General features: G+C 37.8%; 1 protein-coding gene across 1 annotated transcript in view; it reads left to right on the forward strand.

Annotated features, from left to right (window-relative positions):
- The window catches only part of LOC138348872 (uncharacterized), a 93,030-nt gene extending 86,441 nt beyond the window's left edge, over nucleotides 1-6,589 (forward strand). Inside the window, exons 4-9 of the mRNA XM_069298465.1 lie at nucleotides 1,657-1,896; nucleotides 2,524-2,583; nucleotides 2,858-3,092; nucleotides 4,331-4,413; nucleotides 4,531-4,627; nucleotides 6,342-6,589. Of these exons, the coding sequence (XP_069154566.1) occupies nucleotides 1,657-1,896; nucleotides 2,524-2,583; nucleotides 2,858-3,092; nucleotides 4,331-4,413; nucleotides 4,531-4,627; nucleotides 6,342-6,589 (963 nt within the window). The remainder of the gene's footprint in view (nucleotides 1-1,656; nucleotides 1,897-2,523; nucleotides 2,584-2,857; nucleotides 3,093-4,330; nucleotides 4,414-4,530; nucleotides 4,628-6,341) is intronic.
- The last annotated feature ends 7,023 nt before the right edge of the window (nucleotides 6,590-13,612 follow it).

Here is a 13,612-nt window from a genome sequence, read left to right on the forward strand (position 1 = left end):
TTTTAAGGGACGTTTTGGAATATTCCTGCTATAATTATAAATTTAGTGGGTAAATCTTAATAATTTAACTACTTGAGGGTTAAAGGAGACAATCTTGAATTAATTAATGGGTTAATTTATCATCTTTTATTCTTAATTATATGTTAATTAGGGTAAAAGAAAGATGGTTTAAATAAGAAAATTAGAAAGATAAAGGAGAGGGAAAGAGAGCGATCTAGAGAAGAGGGAAACGAAGAGGAAACAAAGCTTTGGGAAATGCTTGCTTGATCACGAATCTTCGGTGGAGGTAGGTTATTGTTTTTATGCTATTCGTAGTAAACTCTTAATAGCAAATGGTATGTATTCGGTAGTGTTGTAAACCCTTCTATATGCTTAATTGTAAGCTTGCATGAACGTGATTATATAAGTGAGATAAAGTAATCATGATGAAGCTATTGAATCCTAAATCTTGAAAAACCCTAATCTACTTTGTTAATAATGATGTCTTGGTATAAAAGAAGGTTTGATGAACGAAAGTAGTGAGATTAGGGGATCGGGTGCCACATTCCGGTACCAGGATAGTATATGAGGATCGGAGTGTCACGTTCCGACACCAGGATAGTATATGGATTGGGTGCCACGTCCCGGTACCAGGATAGTATATGAGGATCGGAGTGTCACATTCCGACACAGGATAAAATATGGATCGGGTGTAACGTTCCGACACCAGGATAGTATATGAGGATCGGAGTGTCACGTTTTGGCACCCGGATTAGTAAAGAGAATGAATCTTGAAATATGTTAATATACTCAATTTAATGAACCTAATTCCCAAATGAGTATGATGGGGAGGCGTGAGTCCTCATTGATGTGCTTGGTGTTGTTACCATGGGTTATGGTAATTGTAAATGCCGCATGTTGAGTATTGTAGTGGATTTTATGATATTATCAGATATATATTGTTTTCTATTTTGAGTTGGCCGATGATATCTACTTAGTACCTCTATTTTGTACTGACCCCTACTTGTATGTTTTCTTTTTTGTTCATTGTGGAGTGCAGCAAACGTACCGTCGTCTTCAACCCAACCGCAACTCTAGCCAGTCTTCATCACACCAGATTTCAGGGTGAGCTAAAGCTTCTAGCTTGGACTGGATCTTCTGCTTCATGTCTTGATGCCTTGAAATTCTGGCATAGACTAGCTATTATTTATGTTAGTTTCTTAGATACTCTTAGCTTTAGTAAATTGAGGATAGATGTTCTTGTGATTATTACATCCAGATTTTGGGGATAATGATATGTTTTGAGTTTAGAAGTTGATTATTGATTTTGTTAATGAGTTTTAAGTCTTCCGCATTGTTTTCTATTTATTATGTTTGAAATGTTGGGGTTTAGATTGGTTGGTTCGCTCACATAGGATGATAAATGTGGGTGCCACTCGCGGCCCACTTTTGGTCGTGACAAAATTTGTATCAGAGCATTAGGTTCGTTGGTCTCATCACACAAGAACGAGTCTAGTAGAGTCTTAAGGAACGGTAGGGGGATGCCTTTACATTTCTTGAGAGGCTATAAAACTTTAGGAAAATTCCATTCTTTCTTTCTTTAGTGCTATTACTTGGATTTAATTGGTATATAGGTGATACAAATTGGTATCTGACCATCTTCACTCTATTTCGCAGATGGTTAGAACTAGAGCAACGACAGTGCCAACACCAACATCGGCAAGACAAGAAGCGTCTGAGCCGGCCACTGGGGTTGTAGCTCGAAGAGGAGTAGTGGAAAGAGGCTGTGGAATAGGTCATGGGAGGACGTCCTCTAGAGGAAGAGGACAAGCATCTAGCCCATCTGGTACTAGGGCGGTGACTCCTCCACCGATTGAGGAAGTTGTAAGAGAGGGTGAGGAAGGGGAAAATGAGAAAGTGCAGAATGAGGAACTACCACCCCAACCTACCCTAGAGATGATCAATCACGTTCTTGCTTATCTTAGCGGGTTATCTGATCACGGCCAGACACCTCCAGTGTTTTCTGCACCAACACCTCCAGTTCCGGAGGTACAACATGCAGCTACTATGGCTCCCCGCATGGATTCCTCATTGGAAATAGGCACGTTTCCTTGGTTTACTACATGGCCTATAATGGCGAGTGATCAGCATGAACTTTTCAGTAAGTTCTTGAAATTGAAACCTCCAGTCTTAAAGGGTGCTGAATAAGAGGATGCCTATGATTTTCTGGTTGATTGTCATGCGCTACTACAATATATGGGTATAGTTGAACGATTTGGCTTCGAGTTTGTGACCTATCAATTTCAAGGGAACGCCAAAATGTGGTGGCGGTCACATGCAGAGTGTCAACCAACAGAGGCACCACCTATGACTTGGGCATCATTCTCTATCTTGTTTATGGAGAAGTATATACCCCGTACTTTGAGGGATAGGAGGAGAGATGAGTTTCTAAGCCTAGAGCATGGTAGGATGTCGGTTACTGCGTACGAGGCTAAGTTTCGCACATTATCCACGTATGCCACCCAACTATGTTTCTGTACACAGGAGCGGATTCGCCGTTTTATGAAGGGGTTGAGATCAGAGTTGCGAATTTCAGCCTTACAGGTAGCGGCTACAGCGAAATCCTTTCAAGAAATGGTAGACTTCGTGATAGAGGTAGAGGGAGTGAAAGCCAGATGACTTCACCATGGAATCGACATCAAAAAGGTTTTGTAAGGGAGATGAGTTTAACGGTTCTTACTCCAGAGGGCCGGGTTCAGGAGGTTACCCAGCCCGACCTATTCAGTCTTCACTACAGATTGTAGTTGGGGGTCCACCATAGACCGGCCCACATTTCTCTGAGTTTGGTGGTTATCCCCAGACTTCGTCTTTCTCACAGAGGTCGATGCTTGAATCTAGAGAGTGTTATGGATGTGGGGAAATTGGACACATTAAGAGGTATTGTCCAAAACAGAGTTACAGACCTCCAATAGTTAGAGGTAGAGGTGGTCACGAAAGAGGCCGCTATGCTGAAAAACGTGGTGGCCGAGGTAATGGTGGTCACCAAACCAACCGGGGTTGTGGGCAAACTAGAACTACTGCAGTACAACATGGTAGGGGAAACGAGCAAACAGGTGATAGGGCCCATTGTTACGCCTTCCCTGGGCGGTCTGAAGCGGAGACATCTGATGCTGTTATCACAGGTAATCTTTTTGTTTGTGATTGCATGACCTATTTATTGTTTGATCTTGGATCCATATTTTCTTATGTATCTTCCTAATTTGCTAATGGTCTTAATTTACATTGTGAATTGCTTGACATGCCTAGTCGTGTTTCTACTCCGGTGGGTAAGTCGGTGATAGTTGAAAAAGTATATAGGTCTTGTCTGGTTACTTTTGTGGGGAGCAATACTCATGTAGACTTGGTTATCTTAGAAATGGTTTACTTCGATGTAATTCTGGGTATGACTTGGCTCTCTCCAAATTTTGCAATCTTGGATTGTAATGCAAAAACTGTGACGTTAGCCAAGCCTGGGACAGATCCGTTAGTGTGGGAGGGTGACTACACTTCCAATCCGGTTCTTATCATCTCCTTTCTTCCTACTAAGAGAATTTTTAGTAGGGGTTGTTTAGATTTCTTGGCACACCTCTGGGATGATACTACCCAAGTACCTTCAATTGAGTCGGTTTCGATAGTCCGCGAGTTTTTAGATGTGTTTCCTGCAGACCTTCCTGGTATGCCACCGGATAGAGATATTGACTTCTGCATCGATCTTCAACCGGGTACTCGCCCCATTTCTATACCCCCTTATAGAATGGCTCCCACTGTGTTAAGGGAGTTAAAGGCCCATCTTCAATAGTTGTTGAGCAAACACTTCATTAGACCAAGTCCATCCCCTTGGGGTGCTCCTATTTTGTTTGTGAAGAAGAAGGATGGAAGCTTTCGATGTGCATAGACTAGAGACAACTGAATAAGGTAACGGTTAAGAACAAGTATCCTCTTCCTCGCATTGATTAATTGTTCGATCAGTTACAAGGTTCTTGTACTTTCTCAAAAATCGACTTGAGATCTAGTTATTAGCAATTGAAAATACGGGCAGCAGATGTGCCCAAGACTGCTTTTCGCAGCAGGTATGGGCATTATGAGTTCATAGTAATGTCTTTTGGGCTTATGAATGCCCCTGCTGCTTTCATGAGCTTGATGAATTGGATTTTTACGCCATATCTGGATCTCTTTGTGATCGTATTTATTGATTATATATTGGTATACTCAAAGAGCAAGAAGGAACATGAGGAGCATTTGAGAATGGTATTGGAAATGTTGAGGGAGAAAACGCTTTATGCAAAATTCTCCAAGTGTGTGTTTTGGCTAGATGCAGTGTCCTTCTTGGGGCATGTGGTTTCTAAGGATGGGGTGATGGTGGACCCTTCTAAGATTAAGACAGTGAAGAATTGGGTAAGACCTACTAATGTGTAAGAAATAAGGAGCTTTGTTGGTTTAGCTAGCTATTACCGTCGATTTGTCAAGGGATTCTCTTCCATTGCTTCCCAATTGTCGAAATTGACTAAGCAGAATGTTCCATTTGTATGGTCGGACGAATGTGAGGAAAGCTTTCAGAAACTCAAGACATTGTTGACTGCTGCAACAATCCTTACCCTGCCAGTGGAAGGTAAGAATTTCATTTTCTATTGTGATGCATCCTATTCGGGTTTGGGTCCAGTGCTAATGCAAGAGAAGAACGTAATTGCTTATACTTCAAGCCAATTAATGGTGCACGAACGTAATTATCTGACCCATGATTTGCTGCGGTACTGTTTGCCTTAAAACAATGGAGACACTATCTATATGGAGTTAAGTGTGAAGTATACACGGATCATCGTAGCCTACAGTATGTCTTTACTCAAAAAGATTTGAATTTGAGATAGAGGAGATGAATGGAACTACTGAAGGATTACGATATCACTATCTTGTATCATCCGGGAAAGGCTAATGTTGTGGCAGACGCCTTAAGTAGAAAGGCAGGGAGCATGGGAAGTGTAGCTCACTTGCAAGTTTCTAGACGTCCATTGGCTAGAGAGGTTTAGACTCTGGCTAACGACTTTATGAGGTTAGAAGTAAATGGGCAGGGAGGATTGTTGGCTTGTGTGGAGGCAAGTTCTTCTTTTCTTGACAAGATTAAAGGAAAGCAGTTTATCGATTAGAAACTGATCTGGATCCAAGATAAAGTATTGCGAGGAGAGTCTAAGGAAGCACAAATCGATGAGGAAGGTGTTTTGAGAATCAAGGGAAGGGTATGTGTACCTCGCGTTGATGATTTGATCAACACTATTCTGACAGAGGCTCATAGTTCAAGGTACTCTATGTATCGTGACCTAAAGCAACATTATTGGTGGAGTAGAATGAAGCGTGACATTGTTGATTTTATTGCCAAATGTCCAAATTGTCATCAAGTAAAATATGAACACCACAGGCCCGGAGGAACACTTCAGAGAATGCTTATTCCTTAATGGAAGTGGGAAAGGATTTCAATGGACTTCGTGGTTTGTCTTCCAAAGACAATGAGTAAGTATGACTCCATTTGGGTAATTGTTGATAGGTTAACTAAGTCTACTCACTTCATTCCGGTCAAGGTGACTTACAATGCAGAAAAGTTAGCCAAAATCTATATCTCAGAATCGTTCGATTTAATGGAGTTTCACTCTCCATCATATCAGATAGAGGTACACAATTTACTTCTAATTTTTGGAAAACATTGCATGCGGAATTGGGTACTAGGTTGGACCTTAGTACTACGTTCCATCCTCTGATCGATGGTCAGTTTGAGCGAACGATTCAAGTGTTGGAGGATATGCTTCGTGCATGTGTGATAGAATATGGTGGTCATTAGGATAACTTCTAACCCTTAGCAGAGTTCTCATACAACAATACCTATCACTCAAATAATGATATGGCCCCATTCGAGGCATTTTATGGGAGAAGATGTAGGTCTCCCATTGGTTGGTTTGATGCATTTGAGGTTAGACCTTGGGGTACTGATCTTTTGAGGGATTCATTATAGAAAGTGAAATCTATTCAAGAAAAGCTTATAGCGGCTCAAAGCAGGCAAAAGGAATATGCAGATCGAAAGGTTAGAGAGTTGGAGTTCATGGAGGGTGAGCAAGTCTTGCTGAAGGTTTCGCTCATGAAAGGGGTGATGCATTTTGGGAAAAGAGGTAAGCTAAGCCTAAGGTATATTGGACCATTCGAAGTACTTAAGCTAGTAGGGGAGGTGGCGTATGAATTAGCCTTGCCCCCAGGACTGTGAGGAGTGCATCCGGTATTTCATGTGTCTATGTTGAAAAGATACCATGGGGATGGAAACTATATTATTCGTTGGGATTCAGTTCTGCTTCATGAGAATTTGTCGTATAAGGAGGAGCATGTTGCTATTTTAGATAGAGAAGTCCGCAAGCTGAGTTCAAGGGAGATGGCATCCATCAAAGTTCAATGGAAGAATCGACCAGTTGAAGAAGCCACTTGGGAGAAGGAGGTAGATATGCAAGAAAGATACCCACACCTGTTTACAGATTCAGGTACTCCTTTTCGCCCTTGTTTTTCTTGTAATGATCGTTCAAGGAGTAACGATGGGTAAATTGGTATCTATTGTAACTACCTGTTTAGTCGTTTGAGCAGCAAATTTTATTGCTGGAAAAACTGTCTTGGTCGACGGATCCCACGACGGACCGTCATGGGCACGACGGACCGTCGAGGGGGTCTCGTTCCAAAACACTTAGAATTCTGAAATTTGGGTACTGAAATCGACTCTTCGAACTTCGTGACGACATGGCAGGATGGACCTTCGTGGGCACGACGGACCGTCACAGACTCTTCAAGGAATTGAGTCTCTGTATTCTGTGACGGAAGCAGCAGGACGGACCGACGTAGGCACGATGGACCGTCACAGGCTGCGTAATCCTATGCTGAGTCAGATTTCTTTAAATATTTTAAGGGACGTTTTGGACTATTCCTGCTATAATTATAAATTTAGTGGGTTAATGTTAATAATTAACTACTTGAGGGTTAAAGGAGATAACCTTGAATTAATTAATGAGTTAATTCATCATATTTTATACTTTATTATATGTTAATTAGGGTAAAAGAAAGAGGGTTTGAATAAAAAAATAGAAAGAACAAGGACAGGGAAAGAGAACGATCGAATGAAGAGGGAAACGAAGAGGAAACAAAGCTTTGGAAATTTGCTTGCTTGATCACGAATCTTCGTTGGAGGTAGGTTATGGTTTTTATGCTATTCGTAGTAAACTCTTAATAGCGAATGATATGTATTGGGTAGTGTTGTAAACCCTTCTATATGCTTAATTGTATGCTTGCATGAACGTGATTATATAAGTGTAATAACGTAAGCATGATGACTCTATTGAATCCTAAATCTTGAAAAACCCTAATCTACTTTGTTAATAATGATGCATTGGTATAAAAGAAGGCTTGATGAACGAAAGTAGTGAGATTAGGGGATCGGGTGCCACATTCCGGTACCAGGATAGTATATGAGGATCGGAGTACCACGTTCAGATACTAGGATAGTATATGGATCGAGTGTCACGTTCCGGTACCAGGATAGTATATGAGGATCGGAGTGTCACGTTCCGACACCAGCATAGAATATGAATAGGGTGTCACGTTCTTACACCAGAATAGTATATGAGGATCGGAGTGTCACGTTCCGGCACCAGGATTAGTAAATAGAATAAATCTTAAAATATGTTAATATACTCAATTTTGTGAACCTAATTCCCAAATGAGTATGATGGGGAGGCGTGAGTCGTCATTGATGTGCTTGGTGTTGTGACCAAGGGTAATGGTATTTGTAAATGCCGCATTGTTGAGTATTGTAGTGGATTTGATGATATTATCTAATATACACTGCTTTCTATTTTGAGTTGGCCGATGATATCTACTCAGTACCTATGTTTTGTACTGACCCCAACTTGTATGTTTTCTTTTTTGTTCATTGTGGAGTGCAGAAAATATACCATTGTCTTGAACCCAACCGCCACTCTAGCCAGTCTTCATCACACCAGATTTTAGGGTGAGCTAAAGCTTCTAGCTTGGACTGGATCTTACTCTTCATGTCTTGATGCCTTTAAATTCTGGCATAGACTAGCTATTATTTATGCTAGTTTCTTAGATACTCTAAGCTTTAGTAAATTGAGGATAGATGTTCTTGTGATGATGACTTCTAGATTTTAGGAATAATGATAAGTTTTGAGTTTAGAAGTTGATTATTGAATTTGTAAATGAGTTTGAAGTCTTCCGCATTGTTTTCTATTTATTATTGTTGAAATGTTGGGATTTAGATTGGTTGGTTCGCTCACATAGGGGGATAAATGTGGGTGCCACTCGCAGCCCGCTTTGGGTCGTGACATGTGATTATCGACAATGAATTGGACATTCCAGAAAGTTAAATGTCTAGTGAAGAGCTTTATGGTTCTTTAAGAATGCGTATTTGGGTACATAGGCATCCTTATTAAAAATATTGCGAATATTTGGCATTGTATAGAAAATTGGCTAAGGGGTATTAGAGAATTTCTATATAATGATCAAATAAGAAAAATATTGCGAAAATTATAAAATATTTTCTTAACAGGGTGTAAGCCCGTTTTCTAAGATTAATGATCTTTTTTAAGAAATGTACCTTCAATAAAGACCCAAAGCTAAAAACAATTATTCTTCAAACATTCATAAAATGTTTGAGGCATCCAATTTTGAAGCCTCGATACCATGACACAAAGTAGTGGTGAAGGTCGTAGTGACGATCCTTGGGACAATAAGAAAACATTCCAAATGAACCTTCATCATTAGTTAGTTAGGAAATTAAAACAAACACATGTGCAATACGTTTGAAGAATTGGCCAAGGGAGAAGGCCACCCTAACCGACTTTGGTTAGGGTAGTTTAAGGGAAGGCGTGCCGATGGATTCACCCATGTGGGTCCTATATCTCTAACTAACTCTATACTCTAACTTACTGCCCTAACTATATAACTAACTTAGAACAAACCTAATTAAATAATTAGTGCACCCAAGAACCTAAGACTTAACTGGGTGACACTAACCTACTAATTCGTTAAAGAAACGACCTAGTATCTAACCTAGGATAGTCCAAAAGGCTGGTTATGTCCTAAAATCTTAGGGATACATTAATAATTACCCTAGTTTATTTAATTAATCAATTTAGCAACTTAATTGATTAATTTAAAATGATAAAATTTAAATCACCAAGCAATTTCCAGATTTCAGTTAAGGCAAGCAAAATACAACCTAGTACCTAACCGAGGATTGTTCAAAGAGTTAGGTATGGTCCTAATGACATGAGGTTACCTTATTATTTTCCCTAGGAAAACTAATAAATTAAATTATCCATTTAAATAATTAAATTGAAGGGTTCAAACAGAAAGTCTTACACTAACCTAGAATAACTCAGGAAACATCCTAATACTTAACCTAGGATGGTCCAAGAGGGTTAGTTATAGTTCCAATGACGTAGGGGTACTTTATTAATTACCCTATGACTCTTAATTAATCAAATTAGAAATTTAATTAATTAATTTAAAGGGTAAAACCGATATTCTTATGGAAAAAATCAGATTTGACTAAGTGTTGTGTTTTTCTAATTCTAGAAAATCTAGGAGGGGCTTTTTAGTAATTAATTAAATAAATTTTTTTAATTAATTTATTAAAAATTAGTTGAATGAGTAACTTTAAGTTCCTAAACCTAAAACTAAGGATCAAACACTCAGAGAACACAACGCTAGAACAAACGAAAGAAAGAGGCAGAAAGTTCAAAGACGTTCTAGGCGATTTCAAGTTTCTCCCTATTTTTGTTCAAGGTGGTCTTCGTAGATTAAGTTCTACATAAATTGTGTTCTTCTCTCCTGTAATTATTTCTCCAAGAGTACTTTCCATCATAATGAATCCATGAAATCTCAAAAATTAGGGTTATTTCCTAAGTTCTCGTTGAACATCCCTTTTTCCGTAGCATCCTTGCTACGATTTCCATTTTGTATAGATTAATCTTGATCATGTTGTTTGTATATGGTGATTGATGATATTAATGTGTAGGGTTCTTCTTAAATAATTTTAAATGAACCTATGAATTGTATTTGTATGACGTTAAGTGTTCTGAAGTTAATTAATGAATGATGTTAAGCTAAACGCTGTTCGAAAGAAATAAGTGTGATGTGTGTGTTGTCAATGCATGGTTATTGTACGTGTTTTATTAAGATTTTATGTTCAATTAAGTGCTAATATGATGCTGCCCAAAATTTCTAGTAACGTTATAACTAATATCATAACCTCAGATTGGTTTAAAAGATCTCCATGATATCACATCGGAGTGCATGTTTGCCTTAAGCCGACAAAATGGCTAACAAAACATTGTCTAAAAATGATGAATGAAATTGTCTATAATCTTCAAATAATTAACATATTGGCTAATGAATAAGGTATAATAACTTAGCCAAGAACAACTATAACTTTTGCTTATGACAACAAAGATGGTTATGTAATCTATACCCAAATTTTTATGCCAATACTGATCTTATTCCAACCATATATTGCATATATAATGAAATAACAACTCAACCACTCCTCGAGTGATTGGATGAATACATATCCAAGGGCATGTCATTCATTGGGACAAGTCCCCACATGCTCCAAATGAATAAATTATGAACTTAGGTAATACATCGAATAAAATGTGCATTGTTCATAAACAATGATATGATTATACTAAATGAATGTAAGCAAGTAATGTAGGTAATAAAATAATTATATATGTCTAATTTATTAAAGTGACCATAATGAGGTTTTAAAATAAGTGAGACAAGTATAACTTACACCTAAACTACTGTGTTGAAAATACTCAAGAATGAAGGTGTAAGAACGTGTGACACAAGTATCATTAACATAAAAAATGTTATGTAAAATTTCATCAATTTAATGAAAAGGATGAAAAGTTATTAATAGATTGAGTAAATCTATCAAGAAGCAATCTTCCTTAATGTTTGTGTCAACTCTAAAAAATAAGAAGAAAATGAAAGTGAACAAAGCATCAATGTACTAGTTATCATCATGTTGTTGCACGTGTAAGTCTCAGGAGACGAGGATACCACCTAGGTGACGTCCCTAGTGTTTGAACTATGTCTAGCACACATAGTAACTAGATTGTGGTTTCCACCTATGATAGTTAGGTATGTTTCACTCCTTATGGCCAGTGAGATCACCTCTCTTGGGTGTGGGGTAGACACAGGTTTTTATATTTAGATTACATGATCTATGTCGATTAATACACAAAAAGATGTTCTTGGTTCACTATGATCCACTCCTTTTTGGTGTGGGGAAGACACTAGATTTCATTAGTAGCTCACGTGATCTAGATACATTTTAACTGGTTAATAAGCTCTTTTGGTTTTGGGGAAAACACTGGATTTAATGTGAGCTCGCATGATCTTACCTCTAAAGAAGTCTATAAGGAAGCAAGAAATAAAGATGATTGAACGTATTTTGAAAGTGAGCTATGAAAGTAAGAGCGTATGAAGGTAAATTTCTAATCTCAATACTAATGAAGTTTCAGCAAATAATGGGCAAAGCCAAAACAGATTGGTAATAATTTCTTATATGATTCCAATAAAGGGGTGTAGAAACATAGTAGAAAGTCAAACCTTCATAACATCCCTATTACGAAGATGATTCAATAACTACCATAGCGAATAGAGACTGGCTTATGAAGTATTAATGAATAAATGATGTAATGGATGGCTCATTGTACGGATAGTGAAATCTTTCCTTAGTCCTTGGATTACTTACATGATTCATTGTGGGTATGGGAATACAATGAATCATTGAATTTATATGTAAAATATAGAACCAAAAATTTATTGAACTACAAACAAAATAGAACAAAAAGATTGAACAATAAAATTAGTGCAAAAGAAAGAGCTCAGGGGTTGTGCATAGAAAATTTTTAAATCTTCTCTCTAGTTGTTCTATTATTATGTTTATGATTCTAATGTCTTGTGATCATATAGAACATGTGTTGTGTCCTTTTTATACAATGAAATACATCATATTCATACCATAATTCACAACTAACAAATTGAGAATGTCAGTGTGTTTACTTTCCACAAATTGCATATTGTTTAGGAAGAGCTTTCCTTGAGCATGCATAGCCTTATTTGTATGTGTGCATACACCCATACATAGTACATGTTGTATACTAACCCTATACATTTTGCTATTTTTATGGGTGCAGATCACAGAGAAGATTGAAGATTCATTGCAGTGCTTCGTACATCAGCATTCTAAAGTCCATTTGGTAGGTCCTCTTGATTTCGAGGATGCTACAGTTTTAGTATAGATTAGTAGTTGACATAGGTAGTGGATGTTTTTCCTAGTATTTCTTTCAAATACTTTCTTTTTGAAACATTTTTCATAAGGCTGTGTGTGGCAAACGTATTTATGATATAATGATTCTCCTTTTAAATTTATTCTCTATGATAGATGGTTGTTTCGTTACTTTGAGCTTAGTATATAATGTAACTAATTAATAATTATATCAAGTCTATGTATACCTCATACGTTAAAAAAGTTTCAAATTTTCCACAAACTTTAACTAGATGAATGTGATGAATACAAGAAGAGGGTTGAATGCGACCACTGAGAGGCAAACAACACCGGTGGCAATCCAGATTCCAGAATCTAGGTCGTGAGATGAATACTTAAAGAACAACAACTCGAAGACTTGATGAAGAAATTTCCAATGCGGGAACTCATCCCCAAGTCAATCAATTCACTCCTCATGAGGAGATTTCTAATGACGACCAAGCTATGCAAAATCCTCCTCCTTTGACGGATGGGGACATAAGGACAACCTTTCTCTAAATGACCCAATCCATTACTACTCAAGCACAAGACGTCACTACTCAATCAGAAGCCATGAAAGCCCAAGCTAACTATTTGAGGTATTTCAGAAGGATGAACCCCTACCTTATTAGTACAAATTTGAGGAAGACCCGCAAGAGTAGATTGATTAAACCTACAACATTCTCCTTGATATGGAGTTGACTGATAACGCTTAAACTTAATTCTCAAATAAGAAGTAAAGTGGTCGTATCAAGTAAAGAACCCAACTAATGACGTTCGGATCGTTCCCACAAATTCTTTCCTAGTAACTTGAATGCAAAGTGATAAGTTATGTATTTCTAAATCCTTGTTCCGGCATATAGAAAATTTCACTCCGCACCTTGGTCCGACTACGTGCGTTTCTATACTAATCCTTACCTTTACCTCATATTAAGCATCGTATTCGATATTTAACTAAGTTATTACCTCGTACCAATCAATACTGCCCTATTAGATAGTATCACTAAACCTATGTTGATAATTCTTTTCCTGTTATCTACCTTCTTGGTACGGCAAGTAGCATTAAGGCAAGTTCTATCATTGGCCATCCGTTAAAATAATTCTTAGCGAAAGAATTATCAATACATGCAAGACACTATTCTAGAATTATTATTGTTAGGGTTTACCACAATTTGCTCATGGTTTGCACAACCCTAGTTATGGAGTTTAGTTACCCATAATCATAATCACAATATT

The sequence above is a fragment of the Solanum lycopersicum genome, chromosome 5, assembly GCF_036512215.1.
Source record: "Solanum lycopersicum chromosome 5, SLM_r2.1".
NCBI classification, from domain to species: domain Eukaryota; kingdom Viridiplantae; phylum Streptophyta; class Magnoliopsida; order Solanales; family Solanaceae; genus Solanum; species Solanum lycopersicum.